Genomic DNA, 21,680 nt, shown 5'->3' on the forward strand with positions numbered 1-21,680 from the left:
TGGTCTAGAGAAGGGAGGAGGGGATGTGGTCGAGCGGGCAGGTTGTTGGGCAGCCGGGCCTCACTGGCCGCAGGATTTCATCTGGAGAGAGAAGGGAGGAAGCGGTCAAGGTGTAGGGTAGTTCTGTGGGACTACTGGACTCAATAGGCTGAGCGAATGAGAAGCGGATGTCGTCAGTCTTCTTTTCAAAGTGGTTGTCAAAGTCGTCTGCAGAGAGGGAGGAGGGAGGCGGAGAGGGTGGAGGATTAAGTAGGGAGGAGAAGGTGGAAAGAGCCATCTCAGATCCCCTGTCAGACAGTCAGGTAACAGGGCCTAGTAGGGCGTCCTCTGCCCTACCTATACCCTCTATGTTCCACTGGCTGGTTACCTAATCCCCGCTGACGCCATCCAGTCACCCTGATCCCTCTCCTGCTCCCCACGTCTCAGGGATTTGTTATTTATAGAGACACTCCTAATGGACACACATACTCTCAGAGGACACACCTAGCATGCACCAGCAGCATACCCCCCTGCATCCCACTGCTGGCTTGCCTCTGAAGCTAAACAGGGTTGCTCCTGGGTGGGAGACCAGATGCTGCTGGAAGTGGTGTTGGAGGGCCAGTAGGAGGCACTCTTTCCTGTGGTCTAAAACAAAAGATCCCAATGCCCCAGTAGCAGTGATTGGGAACATTGCCCTGTGTAGGGTGCCGTCTTTCAGAAGGGAGGTTAAACGGGTGCCCTGACTCTCTGTGGTCACTAAAGATTCCATGGCACTTTATTATAAGAGTAGGGGTGTTAACACTGGGGTCCTGGCTAAATTCCCAATCTGGCCTTCATACCATCATGGCCACCTAATCCTCCCCAGTTTCCAATATTGGCCCATTCATCCCATTCCTCTCCTCTAACTATTCCCCAGGTCGTTGCTGTAAATGAGAATGTATTGTGAGTCAACACACCTGGTAAAATAAGGGTAAAATACAAAATAAATGCATGTGCACACTCAGTTATACACACACACACACACACACACACACACACACACACACACACGAACAGCCACTCACTCCGAGACTTCACTCGAGCGTGCTGACAGACAGGTGATCTGGTTGGCAGGTGGGCAGACTAAGGCCTAGATTCAATCAGATCAAGCGTTGTACGGCAATATCCGGCCAAACCGCATAGCCAATGTTTTGGCGGTGTCGGAGGTGGAACTGCGTTGGAGCTGTCAAATGTGATCATTATCACGAAGCCACACCAGTCCCACTCGCCTTAGAAGTTCAGAGCGAGAAAGTCCAGGCTATATCAAAAATAATCATACTCCAAATTAAAATCATTCAACAAAATAATAAGGATTTATATCAGCCTAATCAGGGTGTAGATTACATCTCACATTCCAGTTAACAAGGCTGCATGGCTGCAAGATTTCTCTTAATGCGACTCCGTGCAGCCAATGGCAATGTCCGCTTTGGGTATACCGAGAGCCTCTTGTGGATTTGACGGCTCTTACGTCGTTCCACCTCCGACACGTCAAGACATCAGCTGTGTGGATGTTGGTTAAAGCGGAAGTGATTGAATCGGTCCCCAAGTCATTCAAATCAGGGGTTCATTCAAGGTTTGCACTGTTGACAATGTTGTTTATAGTTTGGAAATGCCAATGAGCATGACTGCATGTCTGCAGGCGTGTGCTGCTCAGGTGATCAGGTCCATGGAGGTGAGGTGATACAATGCTGAGGAGTTGGCAGGTTGCCACCCTGTCCATCACTCTTATCGATCCCAGACAGACAGAGTTTAAAGTCCTTTTTTTTACCTATTTACTATTTACAGTACAGGAGAACATGATCATTTTCAGGCCGTTACTTATGAAGTGTGGATAGGCTTTCTAAATGGCTGAGTAATGTAGGTTTAGAATGTTTGTATGGTTACTGTAGGCAGTGGAAATGGCGAGGGCAAGCAAGATCTGGTTCTGGGTTCCAGGATTCCCTGCATGGCTGCACTACACGTGGAGGAGAGGGGCATCGCTGCAGTGTCAGTCTCGATTGCCTTGACTCCCACAGAGTGCCGAGTGGGGGGGAATGAGGGAGGGAGGGAGCGAGGGGGCAAGCGAAGGAGGGAGGGAGCGAGCGAGGGAGGTGTGCAGTTAATGGCAGACATCCCACCCAGTGTTTGTTTATGTCAGATGGATGTTATTTCCCCCCGTGGTTTCCCCTTGGCAGCGAGGCAGGTTATGGCACTGACAGCTCTATGGGAACCAGGGCTTTCCCCTCCTCAAACACAGACATGCACGCATGCACCACCTACGAGCACAGACTTTTCTGATAGTACATTTTTACTCAATAAAGTAGCTACATATGACTAAGAGATGTGGTTGTCTCACATAGCTATCTTAAGATGAATGCATTAACTATAAGTAGCTCTGGATAAGAGCTAAATGACTAAAATGTCAAATGTAAAACATACTCCACACACACACACACACACCACACACACACACACACACAGAGAGAGATTAGCCTCCAGCCCAACCCTGGCTGGGTGCTAGCCACTGCAGTATGTGGATAATAGGGAAGCCAAAATGAAAAGCAGATGGCAGTGGCATGTTCTAATTGAGGAGTGGAAACACAGTGGTGTGTGTGTGTGTGTGTGCCCATTTGTTTCAGTGGGTAAGGGAGGTCTTGTACATCACAAGGCACTGAGTGTGTGGACATGTCCTTCTTAATTAAAGGGGCAATCTGGAGTTGCTACATCCCATTTTTGTAATGATAAATGAAGGGTATGTACCCATTTGATTCTTGAAGACTATATCTTAGAAATGCCTCATGAGCTTAGTTCAACTCCGGTACCCCAGCATAACCCAACATATAAGCTTGTTTGACCCTGATGTTTGTAGTAAACATCCATTGCTCTGTCTATGAATCAGAGAGCGGTTACATATCGCCAGTCCCGGGGGGCGAGGAGCATGCTTTGTTATTGTTTCAACTGCTGATTGCCGCCTTAAGGGGCCTCAAGAAGTGTTACTGGACATTGGTGTGTGTTTTGTGTTTCTTCTGGTGTGAGGGAGAGAGAGTGAGAGGTGTGTGAATAGTGCTCTGGAGTAGTGTGGGTGTGTGAGTGTTTTTGTATTCATGTTTATGTGTGATAGATTGCGTGGGGTTCTGTTTATGTGTGTGTGCAGGGGGAACTCAGTATATATGCCACCATGTGGCGAACATTGACAACTGCACTCTACAAACAGTAGAAATATACACTGAACAAAAATATAAACGCAACATGCAACAATTTCAAAGATTTGACTGAGTTACAGTTCAGATAAGGAAGTCAGTCAATTGAAATCAATTCATTAGGCCCTAATCTATGTATTTTACATGACTGAGAATACAGATATGCATCTGTTGATCACAAATACCTTAAATACAGGAGGGGCGTCGATCAGAAAACCAGTCGGTATCTGGTGTGACCACCATTTGGCACATGCAGAGCGACCTCTCCAGCGTGCCAGGGCCATCGAAGGTGAGCATTTGCCCACTGAAGTTGGTTACGACGCCAAACTGCAGTCAGGTCAAGACCCTGGTAAGGATGACGAGCCGGGTGTCCGGGTGACCTGGTCTCAAGACGATTCCGCAGGCGAAGAAGCCTGATGCGGAGGTCCTGGCCTGGTGTGGTTACACGTGGTCTGCGCTTGTGAGCCCGGTTGGATGTATTGCCAAATTCTTTTAAACAACTTTGGAGGCGGCTTTTGGTAGAAAAATTAACATTCAATTTTCTGCCAACAGCTCTGGTGGACATTCCTGCAGTCAACATGCCAATTGCATGCGCCCTTAAAACATGTGGCAATGTGTTGTGTGAGAAAACTACACATTTTAGAGTGGGATTTTGCCTACAGCACAAGGTGCACCTGTGTAATGATCATGTTGTTTAATCAGCTTCTTGTTATGCCACACCTGTTAGGTGGATGGATTATCTTGGCAAAGGAGAAATGCTCACTAACAGGGATCTAAACAAATTTGTTTTAAGAGAGTTGAGCATTTTGTGACTATGAAACATTTTTGGTATCTTTTACTTCAGTTTATGAAACATGGGACCAACACTTTACATGTTGCGTTTGTATTTTTGTTCAGTGTAGTAATGCAGCCAATTAAATACATTAATCAGGGTATCAAAAGGCAGGAAGACTATTTTCCCTTCAGTTATTCTTGTCGTGATATCAGAAACCATGATCATACTCATCATTAGGCCTACGAATACTTCTCGCATCAGAGTGAATTTCTACACGTTGTTCATTTCCCGATACATACTCATATGTCGGAATAATCTGGAATGACACGATTTTGTGACATGTACAGATGCACTGAATCAGATGCGAATGCCATACATTTTAGCCTGTGTGAGAATCTCAGTTGCATTTCCTTGACCCTTGTCCTTTCTCCTGGCCTCCTTCTCCAAACCCATTGTATAAGAAAATCAGAATTCCCACCCCTCTGACCTGCTCCTATTGGTTTTGAGAAGGAGGTCGAGGAGAGGGGACATGAGGTATCCATTCAGATTCTCTCCATATATTCTTATGGTTTGGTATTTAGGCCAACACTGTCACCAAGTGGTCAAGAGGAAGCACAACACCCCCTTTTTCATGGAACATGACTCAATTAAACCTGTCAGCTACTATTTCAAGGCAGATCAATGTTTTGTCGAATGTTTCATAGACGTTAGTAAGACAGAATGTTCATATAATGCTTGAAGAATGCAGTGGTGTACATTAACTAAGTAAAAAAATACAGAAAGTTCAGAAAAGAAACACCAAGTAGAGATATGTTTAACCATTTATTAAAGAATGGATAATGCCAGTCTTGCCGATATCGGCTCGGCTCCTTCAGGGTAGCTCACTGCCCAAGCAAAGCGTCAAAATATAAAATGACCTACAAGCAGTGAGCGCGGTAAGCTATACCAATCCCCCAGCAGGAAAACAGAACCTAACAGGTGGAGGCAAAAGAAGCAAACGCATACTATCAGTGGCAGCAAGTGGTAGCAGGATATGTGAGCAGTACCAGTCAGCTTAAATACAATCACGCTGCCAAATAAGGCAGGCGTGATTGTTACTAGCGTCTAATTGGTGCAATCTCAGCTCATGCGTCTGCTGAGGCAGGGACTCAGGTTCTGTTTCTGAACTGGCTTCTCTTTATGTGTTTTTTTGGGGTACCCGGACTTTACCTTCCCACTTAGTTTTTTGACAACTTTGACTTTTACTCCACTAGATTCCTAAAGAAAATATGTGCGTTCTACTCATACCATACATTTTCCCCGACATCCAAAAGTGCTCGTTACATTTGGAATGCTCAGGCAGGAGAGCGATATGGTCCAATTCACGCACCTTCATCCCTACTACCTCTGATCTGGCGGACTCACTAATGTATTTAGTATTTTATTAGGATCCCCGTTAGCTGCTGCCAAGTCAGCCTCTACTCTTCCTGGGGTCCATACAGGAATAAAACAACAGATTGCAACAAAAACATTGACCACGTCATTAATAAAACACTGCATCACACAAGACGTTGTATGAAAATGTACACTGCTCCACAATCACACATTTACAATGTACTGTAGTGTGTGTCTCTTTGTGTCACAAGGTGTTGTTTTATCTGTTTTAAAATAAATCAGATTTGAATGCTACCTGACGTGAAAGAGTTCCATGTAGTCGTGGCTCTATTTTCTACTGTTTGTAATAATGTCTGAGAGTGTGGCCCTGTCTGTCCATAAATAAATACATCTGGTTTGCTTAATATAATATAAAGAATTTGATGCAATTAATTTTTACTCAAGTATGAACATTTTGTACTTTTTCCACCAGATACTTTAAAACCAGATACTTTTAGACTTTTACTCAAGTAGTATTTTACTGGGTGACTTTCACTTTTACTTGAGTCATTGTGTATTAATTACTTTCACTCAAGTATGACAATTAAGTACTTTTCCCACCACTGGGTGAATGTTTCAGAGTGGTGACCAAACCATCTCTGTTCTGTTTTTCCTTCCACAGATGAGAAGCCTTACGTCTGCAGCCTGTGTGACTTTGTCAGCACAGAGTCCTCTGCCTTCCTGTCCCATCTACGTCTCCAGCACACCTGTGACGGCCGCCCCATTCCAATTCCCAACCCCAGCTCCAGCTCTGAGAGAGGCACCCCCAGTAGCTTCCCCAAGCTGAAGAGGGCCCTCCTCGATGGGCTTGCTCAATCCTCTGCCCCCCACCCTTACCTCTCTGCCCGGCCGTCAAGAGACAAATGCACCGCCGAGAGCAGTTCACCCACTGACCCTCACCATGTTGCTCCTCTGGACCTGTGTGTGAGAGCCGAGGGCCACAGGGGCCCAGCCTCCTCAGTCCTTCAGCAGAAGGGCCTGCCCAGTCATAAGTGCTCCTACTGCTCCCACTCCACCCACTACCTGGAGGTGCTGTGGATGCACCAGACTGTCGCCCATCGTATCAACAGCAGCGCCCTGGCCCCCAAATGGGCCCTCCTGAAGAATGGCTTCAAGGGCCCCCGAGAGGGTTCGTCCTCCAGGAGACGCACGGGCCCTCCTCCTGCTCTGGATGGGAGGGAGTGTCCCCCGTTGCCCCCTGTGGTGCGCACCCCCCGCACACGCCCCCCATCGTTGAATGGGGGCCAGAAGAAAGACGGCAGGGACAGGGCAGCCAGTCAACCCAGCACCTCTTCCTCCTCCACACAAGGATCCTCTGCCTCAGGCTCCCAGAGTGTGCGGCCTCCCAGGGCAGGCAGCAGACAGAGAAGCGAGGCTGTGCCAGATCAGGGCCAGCGCTCTCGCTCCAACTCCAGGCCCAGGGTGGAGATCTACCCACGGGGAGGCTCCTCGACTGGCTCCCTGGAGAAGAGCACTGCGGCCGGGGCTCCCCAGCGACCCTCAGCCCCTAGCCCCAGTGTTGGAGGAACCACCAGGCTGGTGGATAGGTACATGTTGCCTCAGGAAGGCCTTGGATTCATGCTGTCCAGCAAACATGGCCTGGCAGAGTACAGCAGAGCCAGGAGCTCGCCTCAGCCCCAGCCCAAGTCCAGCAGCTCCCAGTCCCACACCCAGTCTCACCCCCAGTCCCAGGGCAGACCCAGGGCAGAGCGCCCAGCCCACAACACCACCACGGCAGGCCAGGGCTACGGAGCCTCCCACTCCCAGACACATGGGAGCGCCGTCCAGGTATCCTCCGCCTCTTCCTCCTCCTCCTCCTCAGCCCAGCGTGCAGAGGTGAAACAGGAGGAGGCACGGAGGGTGGAGACACCAGAGCTGCCCATGGACATCTTGAGCTTCCTGAAGAACTGCAACTCCAATGACCTGGCGACACTCTACCACCGCTGGGGCGCCGCGAACCCCCTACTGGACCCCACAGGTAAGAGCCAGGGCAGAGCTGTCAAACAACCTTAGGTCCTTTAAATAGATGGGAAAGTATGTTTAGCCAACTTGGCACATGACCTGGACACAAAATAACATCAAGTAAACAGAGGGAACGTCCACTCATTGTTTGCCACTCTCACAAGAGATCTTTAATGACGGTAATGTCACCCTCTGGCACAAAACTCACCCTTCTCACAAACGATGAGGGGAAAAATGATGTTTTTTTCTACATTTAGGCCTACTCTAATACTCAGATCCTCAGACATGTTTTTCATCTATGTTATGAGGGCAGCCTGTCAGTGCCGTGATGAGAAGGGGAGACATTGAGGAGGGTAGTAGGGATGATGATAAACATGCCTTAGGATTATGTGTTTAGAGGAAAGGCCAAATGTGAGGAGATGTTGAGCAGACCTTTTTTGGCTCGCTGATTGACAGCTCATGTCACATGTGGCGGGGAGATTCACTGGACTGGATCTGCCAGCAGGAATGGCCCCTAAGGTGGTCAACACAAACACACAGGCTCAGTTGTGTACACACACACACATGTATGCAGGCATGCACACACACCGCGCACGCACGCACACAAACACCATCTGGCCGAAGATGATTGATAGACAGGCCGACTGGCCAGTCTGACAGGAGCATAAATAATGAAAGGGAGATGCATTAAAGTAGCTGTGTGTGTGCGTGTGTGTGCTGACCGTGTCAGAATACATGTGTGTGTGTGTGTGTGTGTGTGTGTAGGAGCACACAAGGTACTCTATATTGTAAAAAGGCTGTATCTGGGGCAGTGTGTGTTCTGTAGGGAGCAATGGCGGCTGGTGGAGCTATAGGAGGACGGGCTCATAGTAACCGTGACAATGGAATACATGGAATGGTATGAAACACATCAAACATATGGGAACCACACATTTGAATCCGTTCCATTGATTCCATTCCAGCCGTTACAATGATCCCGTCCTCCTATAACGCCTCCCACCAGCCTCCACTGGTAGGGAGTGATGTTATAACAGTGAAAGATGTGGCAGGACCTTCGTGGGTCTCTGTTCTGCAAGGCATATCTCCGCTCTCCCGGTGACCTGTCGCCAACTGTTTGGTTCAGGACTCCGGTTGATGATACTCTCACAGACGGGGGGGTAGAGACATAATAATTAACCCAGCAGCAGCTGCTTTAGAAATGGTGATTACCAAAACATCCTGAATCTCCCCCGTATTCTGCTGCTGCTTTCCTAAGGTCAAGTGGGCCTCTGCTTAAGACACCCAGCTGCCAGGCTTCTATTCCTCCCCATGTTCCAGAGAGAGAAAACAGCCTGGGAGGCAGACGTATGACATCGCTGTCACCCGTCCAGGCAGATACCGTCACGCGCCGCCTTAGCCCTTTGAGTCAGATGCTATAAAGTGACCTTTTTTTGAGAAAGCCAGGATGTGTGTTGTTTGTGTGTGTGTGTGTGTGTGTGTGTGTGTGTGTGTGTGTGTGTGTGTGTGTGTGTGTGTGTGTGCGTGTGTGTGTGTGTGTGCATATTAGTGTGTTTAGTCCAGCTCACTTGTCTTTCATTGGTGCCTCAGAGGGAGAGAGAGAGGGGCTTGTGGGTCTGGCTGGATGTTTTCTGGGGCCAGGCAGGGTTAGATCTGCCAGAGACACTCTCAGTCACCTCCCCTCCCCTGTCACCCATACCACCAGCGGGTACCACGAGCCCAGGTACATGCCAAGGCAGGGCTGGGAACTCACCCCCTCACTCACTGCACACACCCCAAGGGCTTTTTGGCTGGCAGGGGAAGAGGTCATAGGAGGGGTTGGTAGTGGCGGTGGTGGGGAGGACAGGGGATATGTGACGATGGACGGACCAAGTTGGTCTCTCTCGTCTTCCTGCTGCCTCCTTGCATCCTGCATCACCGGATGACACGCCGAAGATCTTTTATATTCCCCTTCTGCACATGTACACACACGTACAAATAAACAGAACACTCTCTCTCTCTCTCTCTCTCTCTCTCTCTCTCTCTCTCTCTCAAACACACACACACACACACACACACACCTGACATGTGACACGCGGGCCGGGCAGCGGAGCGGGCACATCACAGCCGGGGCGTTTTAATTGGCTGTAATTTATGCGGCGGCCGTGTAGCTGTGTGTGTCTGCCTGTCAGAGCCTGAGATGATGCTGTGTGACAGCTGCAGTCCAACCCCTGGAGCTAGCCTCCCATAATGACACATTAGACATACTAATGATGCTTCCCTCTCTATACTCTACTCTCCTCTACTAGAGTCGAGGCTAGCTCTCACCAGCCAGAGACGAGAGACTCGTCTGACCATGTCTGTCGGTGTCTACTCCTTTATGGCCCTGTGTTCCATTCATATACTTCCAATCAATCAATTACATGTGATTATAAAGTCCTTTTTACATCAGCAGATGTCACAAAGTGCTTATATAGAAACCCAGCCTAAAGCCCCGAAGAGCAAGCAATGTAGATGTAGAAGCATGGTTGCTAAGAAAAACTCCTTTGAAAGGCAGGAACCTAGGAAGAAACCTAGAGAGGAACCAGGCTCTGAGGGGGTGCCAGCCGTCTTCTGGCTGTGCTGGTGGAGATTATAAGAGTACATAGTTTACGTCATTTTATGTATTGTTCGTCGTATTAAATGACTCCCAAATGAAATCGCTCAAGGGGAGAGTTCTGCCACCACGTGTCCTCTCTGGAAGGTCACGCCATCTCTGCCTTGACCTGTGCCGGTGGATATTATAAGAGTACATCGCCATTAAGGGAGATCGTTCTTCAAGATGTTCAAATGGTCATAGATGACCAGCCGGGCCACATAATAATCACAGTGGTTACAGAGTGTGCAACAGGTCAACACCTCAGGGGTAAATGCCAGTTGGCTTTTCATAGCAGAGAATTCAGAGGTCGAGGCAGCAGGTGCCGCCCTTCATTTAGTCCTTCCCTTCTACCTCTCCTTCTTTCTTTCCATCCTCCTATCCATCTCCACGTCTTCATTTTGGTCGTCGGGACTTTTGTGTGGATTTTCATATTTTTTTTCTCTCAATTCCCCATTCCCCGTACTTGTTCCCTGTTACCTATCTTTCTCTCTTCCCGTGTCCCTCTCTCTGTGTCGTCACAGAGGACGTGTGTTTTAAGATGACATTTTAGCCCGTGTTCCTCTCTGTCTGTGTTGTAGGGATGCTGAGGTCTCTGGTTCGACAAGGGGAATACGGCTGCCAAGAGTGTGGGAAGAGCTTCAGTCAGCCCAGTCACCTCCGCACACACATGAGATCCCACACAGGTAAATGGAGATTAACACACACGCGCACACACACACACACACATGAGATCCCACACAGGTAAATGGAGATTAACGCACACGCAGGCACACACACACACACACACACACACACGAGATCCCACACAGGTAAATGGAGATTAACACACACACACACACACACACACGAGATCCCACACAGGTAAATGGAGATTAACACACACGCGCGCACACACACACACACACACACGCACAGACGCACACACGCAAGCACATACATACGCAGGTGTGTGAATACACATGCACAAGTGCACATGTATGTGCGCACAAACACATATGCCTGTACACACACACACACACACACGTGTACACACACACACACATACACATACAATCACATATCCAACACTGAACATCAGAAACATTCAACTAGATTATTTGTTCATTTGCGCTCCTCGGCCTGTGGGTTCATTCTTTGCCCTCGACCAGAATAGCTGTCTGTAGGTTGTAAACTAATATGATTTGCTGACCTGTGACAAATATTCTACATTATTAATCACGTGTCAGTTAGAGGGAAGGAATTGTGCACGCTAGTGAACCATAGGATTTGTCCATCATGCCCACATATGTCTCCATTATCACTCATCCTTGTTCAGCCGCCAAGCCAGTTGTTGTGCCTCCTTTCTTATCTCTTCCTCTCGTCTGCTCCTCCTCTCCTTTGTCCTCTTTCTCCTCTCCTCTCTGGTCATGTCCATCAGTGGGGGCCAGCTGTAATAGTGGTAGACAGTGAGATAAGTAACTTCTTTATGGAGAGTGTGAATGATTTGTGGCACAGCCAGTGATGCTAAGTGACAGGAGCCAAACGGTAAGTGATGCAGAGGGAGTCCTCTTCCCCCTCAGCATCCACTGTAAACACACACGAGCGTGTGCAGGCATGCACACACACACACACTTTACCCCCTACACACACACCGCACAAACACACACTCACTGCACAAACACACACACACACACTTTACCCCCTACACACACACACAGAGAGAGAGAGAGAGTGAGCTGTAATTAATGTTGTCACCGATGGTTTTATTCAGCATGGACGTCATCCTCACGCGAAAGGCCAGTCACCCCGAGGCCTCCCATTAGCATGTCTGTGTCATATTAAATCACTGGCTTCACTCCACCAGGTCTCATCATCATCATCATCATCATCATCTAGCTCCACTCTGCTCTGCTGTTGTTGTGTTGTCTCTCTCTAACTAACTGGTCGTTGCTGTGGTGATGCTGGTGAATGGAGACTATGAGCTTCTTTTTTTTAACAAGCCCCCCCCCCCATCCCTCCCCCACCCTCCTTCTTCCCCACAGTCGTGTTTGATTATAACGGACTCCGAGGTGCTGACGCTCAAACCAACCCCTCGGAAGCTCCCAAACAAGTATGTTGTTCCCATCGATTCACGTTGGGTTGCTGCTTCCCATTGCTTGTGCACGTTAGTTTTGTGTGCATGTGTTTGTCTGTGTATGTTTGCTGGTGCTCATGTCCTTATTGTTTTATATTCATTCTGTCTTTTTCACTATGAGTAATGTGTCCTTCTGGAATCATCCGCTTTCAGACTGTCCCTTTTTCTTGTTGTCATTATGTCTCCAAGTGTCTAGAGTCATAGACTGCAACAATACAGTTCTGGTAGTCTGTCCCTGTGTGAAGGATTGGCCCTGAGAACACACAAAATGTCTCTTTTCTCTCTGCATCAGATGAAAGTTTTCTGAGAGAGAGAGAGAGAGAGAGGGGGGAGAGAGAGAGGGTTAGGTGAGGTAAATCTCCTCTGCTTTGACATTCGGAAAGAGCCAGGTCTGCAAGCCGCACCTCCATCTTAATGAATCACCCATCCGCAAATTTATCGCAACGCTATGAATGATGGAAGCAGAAACAGCGTCGGGGTCCAATTAGATGTAGTGTTGGCGGTGCTTTACAGTGACGATAACCTTTAGTGTAATTTAGTGCACCACTCCCATCCAGCCTGCCTCCCCGCCTCTCTTCCTAACAGGACGACGGTGTCCTAGAGGTGCTCGCTTTCCGCTCACGTCTCAACCTGCCCGCCTGATCGCCTGGCTCTGCTTTTAGAATCCGCGTGATTAATTGTGTATTTTTGTGGTTTTATTTCCCCCACCGCAATATAATGATGTATGATAACACACATATTTTCCTATTTCTTCTTCAGGTAACAGAGAGGGAATGAGAGGTTGAGGGCAGAAGGAGTCATTTGTTTTCCCCCCATTTTATATTCTTCCATTTATCATAATGATAATTAGGCGCAATTAAACGGCACTGTCATTTGTTTAGTTCAGGTGTGCCTGCTGCCTATTTATGTGATGGCGTCAGAGCCGTTGTAGGTCAGTCTAATTAGCAAAGCGAGTGGGTGGGGCCGGCTGATTGAGGGAAAGAGAGAGAGAGAAATGAAGCAGGACTTCACTGACATCAGGGTTGTGTGGCCCTTTTCCACACGCGTCAGGCTTCTCTCACAGGAGACGAGGGCAGGTTCATTTCGGTTAGAAAAGAGGAAAGTGAACATGTCGTTTTTTGTGCCTGTTTTGTGTTATAACTGTGTGTGTGTGTTCATGTCTTCTTCATTGTGCTGTTTAACTACAGTCAGTCCCAGTATGGTGTACGTCATTTTATGTATTGTTCCTCGTATTAGATCCCACGCAAATGAAATCGTTCCAGGGGAGATTTCTGCCGCCGCCTGTACTCTCTGAAAAGTTAGGCCATGTCTGCCCTCTGTGTGACCTTTGAACTCTATGTGTGACCTCTGTGTGTGTTGTTGTGTGTGTCCCAAAGGGGAGAGACCGTTCCGGTGCCGCCTCTGCCCGTACCGAGCCTCTCAGAAAGGGAACCTAAAGACCCATGTCCAGAGTGTCCACCACGTGCATTTCGACAACGCCCAGTACCCTGATTACAGACCACCGGCACTGGGCCCCGAGCAGGAGGAGGAGCAGGTTCGGGGTGGTGGTTCTCATCCACCACCCCGACCTAATAACAGACCCACCAACGTGACATCCCCAGGGCCTAAGATAGAGACTCCATCCATATTCCCAGCCCCTCCCCAAAGACAGCAGAGAGACCTGAGAGATGTGTCAGAGACACCACCTGACAGAGTGACATCAGAATGAACTCACCCCTATTGCCCTTTTAGATGAAATATTACCAGGACTATTTGAAATGTGTTTAAAAATAAGAAATAAAAGGATTTCTTGGAAAGAGAAGAAAAATCGGACACAACCAAATGCTGTTTTGTTTCCTCTGTGGACCCATGGGCAAGGATGGCATGGTGGCATAGTGACGTTCCTATAGCTTTCCATTTTCCTATTTTTCCCCATTTGATTTAGATTGTGATTAAATGGTTTTGTTTATTCCTCAGGACACTGATCCCTTAATAACACACGGCAGAATGGAGCAGCCAAGTTGGTGATGTTTACACTGACTGAACTGAACTCACTTAACTAACCCTCCGATTGCAGCTAACTTGACAGACAAGCTCAAGACTGTGTGTGTGTGTGTGTGTGTGTGTGTGTGTGTGTGTGTGTGTGTGTGTGTGTGTGTGTGTGTGTGTGTGTGTGTGTGTGTGTGTGTGTGTGTGTGTGTGTGTGTGTGTGTGTGTTCTATCCTCTCGAGCACCACTATGATGAGTCCAGTATGAGTGGCTGTAGTGAGGTGACCACTACACGATCTGACTCCGAGGCTGTTTGGCCGGTCATTAAAGAGAGAGAACAAGAGAGAGTGAGAGAGAGAGAGTGAGAGAGTGAGAGAGGGCTAATGACAGTGTGAGAGGAGGTGCCTGCTTTGCTGCTCATTAAAAAGAGTCTGTGCTTTTAATGGGGGGTATAAACGAGCGTGCGGTTTTAAGTCGTTCAATTATTGGGAGGAGAAGAAGAGGCCGTTTTCTGATCCCTCTGATCCGAGCGTAGTCCTCCTCCCACACCCACACCTCCAACCTCAAATTAGACCCACTTACTGAAACCTCTTAGCAGGAATAAAGTGGTCGGACTTTTTAGTTCAAGTTGCCCGTAGTCTCTTTCCTACTTGAGTAAGAGTACACTCCTAAAAGCTAGTCCTCACAACAGTAGCTTTTTTTTTGGGGGGTTGAGAGGTCAGGCGTCTAGAGCTTTCAGGGAGCGTTGTTGGAGACAGTGTTTTGTTTCTGATGGCTGCGGAGCCGTCGCAGGGTTGGTGTGTGTGTGTGCGGCTTGTGTGTGTGCGTGTGTGTGTTTTGCCCCTCCTTGATTACCTCTGTGTATTAGAATCCCTTTAGACGCTTTGCATACTACCTCCTTTGCAATAAAAGCTTGTTTTGGTTTTTGTACAGCCAGGTATGAAGTGAGGACCAAAGCCATGCTTGTATACTGTATATACGATATAAGGAGAGGCTTTACTGTAACCACACGTGTGAAGTTTTTCTCAAAGTTGCATTCACCCTCATAAAACGCCTCCTGGATTCATAGCCATGCCTATGACTATTGGATTACCTGTTTGTTAGGGCAGACACCAAAAAACACACATTTTGCAACGGAAAACAAAAATGAGCATTTCTGATTGGACAAATCCAGAAGTGCCCTCCCTGTTTCAGTCCACCTTCTTCCGTTGGGTGCCTAATGAACACCACCCAGGTGAGGTGAAGCTCTAATAAGTTAGTAATTCTTGTTTTGGTGGGATGGGATGTCAACATGTTTGTTCACAGACAAGCAGACTATTGGTCAGACAGTCTTTTTGAGCAAACGTTGTATACACGCAAGGCCACGTGCACTGTACAAGACACTGCAAATGGCAAAGTGTGAGACCGATAGAAGTGAATAATTATCAGCTGTTTAGAATTAAAACAAAACATTTTTTTGGTGGAGATTCAAAGATATGGAATTATTGTCATGGGATATAATACTGTCTACTTTGAGACCTCGGAAGTAGTTTTTACATGAACACAAGGTGAAACCATTTCTGTGTCAGTTACTTTATATGGTTGGTTGAATATGCATACAACAGTGTGCTTGCGTATACCTACACATACTGTACGTGTATATTAAAGATGAGAATAGTCAAATACTTGAAACGGATAATATAGCCTATCAAGTAGTGTCCTTAATAATTAGTGCCCTTAAATACTGTTGTACAGAATGACCCTTTAAGATGAACTCCTAAAATACACATTTGTACTCCCAAGTGTGACTTAGCAGATATGAGCAGACCACGCGGGAGTGAGAGAGTGAGCATTTGTGCGTGTGTGTGTGTGTGTGTGTATGTAAAGTGTGTGTCTGTATTATAATCGTACCGAACCCGTTACAGCGTTAGATACCAAATGGCATTTCCGGTGCACTTAGTCTAGGTTACTGCTTTAACCCGTTATAACTATCTTCTGTCTTGTTCTATTATTATAGACATCCATGATTCATTTAATATCATTTGCTATGTGTTTTTTTTGGGGGGCGTTTGTTTATTTTATTACACTGCTCAGTTCAGTTTTCGAATGGAGAACGATAGGCGCATAAATATGTTTCATAAAGAGCGTGTTTTTAGTCTCTCTCTTTGCTAAAAAAAAAGTAGAACTTCTTCAGTAGATAGCCATGGTTACCCTCCCAAAGAACGTGGTGGAAATCATTATTTCTATTTGGTTGGGGTTTTAACAATGTCTCCAAGTTGTGTGTGTGTGTGTGTGTGTGTGTTGGCTTTTTATTTGTAATGAACTACATTGTAATTGGTCCGTAGATGACATTATTTGGAATGTATTTGGTTGACATCTGTATTTATTAGTTACAATGATCAGAGGAGAAGCAGACAGGAGACGTTTAATTTGATTATTTTCAGATGTGTTTTTATACTTTGTTTTCACTGTCCCCGATGTGAAAGCTCTACCTCGTCTGAGACCTTCTCGGTTCTGTTAAAGTTTTGTACATCGTTGCAGAAAATGTAAAGTCATCATGTCCACATTAAATACACAAATATGGCACCATTCAACCGGTTTCATCAGTCTCCCTTGCTTGCATGTGATAGAATGAGCAGCATCCTGTTGGGATCTGATGGAATACTGTCTGCTCCTGATGCAGTAGGGGAGGGTGGGATAAGTTGTGCCATTTTTTGTTGTTGAATATTCAGGATCACTCCGTCAAGGGAAATGTAGTATTCTTTCTAACAAAGATATCTACATATATGTCAGGATGTTGTGTATCTCTGGAAATAATCTGAATTCATGTTACCATTACAGTTTTGAAAATATAGCTCGTCCAATAAAGTGGCACAATTGACTTAAGTTAAAGGTACCTAGACATTTTTAGACTGAATTAAATATTCCCACTACCTTTTTAAAACCGTGTCTATGTTAATTTCCCAAATTCAGTTCAACAACACTTTTTTTGTATTTTAATAATTTAAAGCATATTTTAACACAGGCTTAACACCTGACCGACACTTTTTTTAAAACACTTTGAACATCGTTCCGGGGACAATTCCTTGCATTACACCTGGGGAAAAAAACACTTCAATTTGCTCAACTTGCCATTGGCTCAACTTAGCCCAAGGCAAACATTTTGGGGCGGCAGGTAGCCTAGTGGTTAGGCTACCTGCCGAGGCAGTTTACCCACTGTTCCTAGGCCGTCATTGTAAATAAAAATGTGTTCTTAACTGACTAAAAACATTTTGACTATATTAGCCCACACAGCTACAAGGATGCACTTTCATGCTAGATTTAGGACCTCATACTGAAGCTTATAGAGACTCCCAACTGAACAATCTTAAAATGATCTACTTTGGTTTAGTTACAAGCATCATGAAACCTCTAACACAATCAATTCATTTCACATGGTGAAAATTGTTTTTTTGGACCAAACTTGTTTACCACTTTTTCCATGTGGTTGCTTCCTTTACCAATTCCATGAAAGAAATTATTACCTCTAACCACAATTGTTGGTCAAATCATACATGTTTTGTATGGTTTCTTTGAAACAAGGGCCGCTCAACTTACCCCTTTAGCTCAATTTATCCCACTCTCCCCCTACAGGTCCAGAGAAGTACTGGGTCATGTTCATTAGGCACCAAATGGAATGGGGAAGGACTAACTGAACTTGTCCAATAACAAACACTTGTTTGTGTTTACTGTTGCATAAGGTTCTAAAACATTTTTTGTTGTTGTTTAGTGCCTTAATGAACACGACCTTGATCTACACTATTCTACTATCCTTATAATTCAGAGATCTGACTTTCAACTTGTTGTAACATGCCATTTTCATTAGGCATAAACCATTTTCAGATGCAAGTATGGTAGACCAGGAGGGACAAAAATACATTTTTAGGGGTTGACCATCATTTATTATGAACCACGTGACACTTGAAATGAGATGCTTACTGACACCTATATGATTAAAGGCCCAGTCCAGTCAAAATTCATTTTCCCTGTGTTTTGTATCATATTGTATAACAGCTGATGAAACTAACTAAAAGTGTGAAAAAAATGTTGATCAGTGTTATTTCTTGATAGTTCCTGTTTGAAAATTCAATGTACTCAGGACCTTCTAATGAGCAGGTTTGCTTGGGCGGAAGTTTCAGCTTGCCAGGGGACATCACCAGGTGGTAAATTGGGGTTTCAAACTTCTCTGCTAGTAACAGCTAGTTTTTCCCTGCCCACTCAGACCACTCCCAGAAATGTTTTTTGCTAAAAAGCTATTTTTGGCAATTCTAATCAAAAACTAATACAGTAGAGGTACTTAATACCCAGAAATGATTTGATTTAAAATATGGCTACAATGGGCCTTTAATGTGGAAAAAATAGCTTGAGCTTGTTTCTATTTCTGTTCTGCCTAGTTAGGGCCAAAGTCCACTTGAGGCAATGTTGAAAAATGGACTCCCAGTCTTCCACCCACCTATTGCAGAGACACACTGACTGCCTGGGACTTGACAGTACCGCTGCTCACTTTACTAGTCCTTTTCATGTACTAGCCTGTGACTGTGTGCTTTGAGACCTGACTGACAGAAGGACTGACTGGCTGAGTGGTGAGTGACAGGTTTTCCCGGAGAACATGGCACATGACGTTAATGCCAGTGAGGCCTGCAGGCCGGTGGACAGACAGAGAGACAGCAGCTGCCTGTCACTCTCCCCCTCATCAGTCACTGAGAGCGGCCGCCCAACATGACGACCATGCAGGCAGCACTCACTGAGAAACCTGTTCCCTGACATCTCTGCTTTCTGTCTTACTGACGGGAGAGAGAGAGAGAGAGAGGAAAGAGGATCAACCTTCAGGCAGCAGACTCCATTTTGATGACTGATATGATGTGTGCCTTCTGAATAGATTTATCCATTTGAACTTGAATAAACTTGTGAAATGCAGTTTTTGCAGAGTACTTCAGGGGATCATCAACTAGATTCAGCCGCTGGGAGATTTTCCCTTGAGTGGATAGATGGGGGGCCGAAACATCATTACAAATCATTTGTAGACTGAAAATTGACCTCAAGAAGCCCAAACAGATAATATTTGACCAGAACATAATCATTTCAAACCCTGCTTACATTGTTTACGATCACGTGTCTCTATTATGTGTTAAAAATGTAAGGTCTTTTATGTCCAACCATGAAAAATAAATAAAAACTTGAGGGGCCAAATAAAACCCGCTGTGGATAAAAATCATTAGGACTATATTTTATAAATGTTTGTGATCATACATCTGTTTTCACCCCGCAGAGAGACACAAAATATCACACGTCCTTTTACAATACACAGCTCAGACCTTAGTGGTAGTATTACTGTATGTACAGTATGCTTCACAGCCACAGGACATATCTTCAGTGCTCTTTGCTGTTGTTCTACTGCGTAAACATGTCTGTATCTATCGTCTCTTCAGACTTGCTCTCCTACGTGCCTCTTGTCTCTGTACGGCCCTCTGTTGTGTCTGTGTCAGGGGGCATGATCTGAGCCTGCCACCAGAGTGCAGCATTCTGCTCTAATAGTCACTAAACTACCATCTTCGGGAGGACAAGGGCCACATCAAACACCAACCCTGACCAAATGGCACTTGTACCGTGTGGCGGTGTGTGAGTGGGGAGGGGGCCTAAATAAACTTAAAAACACACACACTCGCGTACACAGAACAGTAGAGCTCTGCTCGGCAAATCCAGGCAAAAGGCCAAACACATTTACAACACTTCAAGTGTCGGCGACACGAGAATGCCCTCTCCACCGAGAAATATGTAAATATTGCACTAATCAAAGGGTTCCGGAATCGCCAAATGCCACAGAAAAGGTTATGACCTGGAGCCTGTGGTAATAGGAGAGTGAAGGCGGGTTGGGGGGAGGTCGAGAAGGAGAGGGTGTCAGAGTGACAGCTTCCACAGGCACTCCTCCTGCCTGAGGAGGACCTTCACATGGTGACCTCTGCCTCCTGTGCCTCACCGCGCCTCCTGCACTCCACCAACGCTGACAGTAATGAATAGAAAGGGGCTGTGTATGAACCACAAGAAGAAAGGGAAAGAAATAGAGAGATCGAGAGAGATGCAGAGCCCTCTGTGCACAACGCATAGGAGGACTGTGTGGACTTTGCTTTGAGTGGAGGTCATCTGTCACTCATTTAAAATAACATGTCACGTTTGTTGTTTTATCTTTCATGGACGGATGTTTAAGGGTTCATTCATCAAGCACACAAATACGGAATTGTGAATAGAGATGATAAGTAATTATTTTTTAAAGATATATCAGTCTGTTTAATAGTTTTACCCTAAACCAAAGCAAACCAAACCATAAGCAACAACTATTTATGGCCCTGCTGTAAAACACTGAAAGGTACTAAATACTGAGACAGAATCAGGAAATACATACATTCCAGTCATGTAATTTATTTTAGGTGGGATTAATTATTTTTTACATTGACGTGATTGGTCTTCAATACCCCTGGAAACTTAAAGCCCAAAAAGGAAGAGAAGCCTGAGTGGAATTATTTAAGGGAATGATATTCTCGTGATGACACGCTGAAGAAAATAACCTTGAGCCAGCGAACAATGAGCAATCAGCTGCCAAAAAAACCGTATGTGCTTTTTAACACTTCCTGTCAACATCAACGGTTTTACCGCTCTGGTTCGTTTTATATCACTCCTTGCAAGAATTAAGTTGGATCTTAAGTATGCAAATGGGAACCTATTCTGTGCCCCCAAACTCCCACCACCACCACCCTCTGTATGATTCCCTGGACAGACCATGGCATTTAACATCTCCTTCACTAATTTGTGCTTAATAGCCAAAAAGTGATTAGAATTAACATGAATGACATTTCATATGTCTTCCCCTCCACATTCATGTCCCCCTATTCTGCTGATACTTAACCAGCTAATGCTTGTGGCTGCTTCCTCTTACAGCTTAAATGTAATGGAACACTTTTGGCAGAAATACTTCAGTCGCTTTGACTTTCTCTCTCTTTCCCTAACAGCCACCCTGCTTCTCTTGAGGAGTAACAACAAGGAAGGAGAAGAGAATGACTTAAAGCGAGAGATTGTGGATTGTAGTAAAACCCCTTTAAGTTTAGAATCTATTCTACAGGTCACAAACTCTTTACCAATTGACATCCGCATCACTAGAGATTAAGAGAGGGGGGTCGCTTTCTCTTGTCTCTTCTGTGCACGTCTCTAATTTTAGCTCCCGCTCCCCCTCTTTAAACAAATGCTGTCCGATACCCTTCATCTTCAAACTCCAACCCTGTGGCATGCCTATAGTCTTCCTCTCAACGCCAAATCACAGGAAGGACAACGTGGATATAATATAAGAGGAGGAATGCTACCATGTGTTCCCACTCATTCCTAGGACTGCACAGAAAGAAGAGAAACATGGACATTGAGCACTGAACAGCCAGTCCCTTCCTGTGGCTTGGCAGCCCCATGTGTTCTTTGTGTGTAAACCAAACGTGCAGATGAACACATCAGCATTGCTCGGTGACTGAGTGTCAGAGAAGGAGACAGCGAGGACAGCAGCTGAGCTCATCTCCTCTTGTTCCATCTAATCGCTCTAACTGGTCACTTTCCCCTGGGGGAGAGAGAAGAGGAGAGGTG

The 21,680-nt window shown here is 46.1% G+C and overlaps 1 protein-coding gene across 1 annotated transcript in view; it reads left to right on the top strand.

Moving 5' to 3' along the window:
- Positions 1–16,615, top strand: part of LOC112223128 (zinc finger protein 516) — a 67,222-nt gene extending 50,607 nt beyond the window's left edge. The window contains exons 3-6 of the mRNA XM_042304466.1: positions 6,008–7,363; positions 10,540–10,644; positions 11,983–12,050; positions 13,451–16,615. Of these exons, the coding sequence (XP_042160400.1) occupies positions 6,008–7,363; positions 10,540–10,644; positions 11,983–12,050; positions 13,451–13,510 (1,589 nt within the window). The 3' untranslated portion in view covers positions 13,511–16,615. The remainder of the gene's footprint in view (positions 1–6,007; positions 7,364–10,539; positions 10,645–11,982; positions 12,051–13,450) is intronic.
- The last annotated feature ends 5,065 nt before the right edge of the window (positions 16,616–21,680 follow it).

The sequence above is a fragment of the Oncorhynchus tshawytscha genome, linkage group LG23 (genome assembly GCF_018296145.1).
Source record: "Oncorhynchus tshawytscha isolate Ot180627B linkage group LG23, Otsh_v2.0, whole genome shotgun sequence".
Classification (NCBI taxonomy): Eukaryota; Metazoa; Chordata; class Actinopteri; order Salmoniformes; family Salmonidae; genus Oncorhynchus; species Oncorhynchus tshawytscha.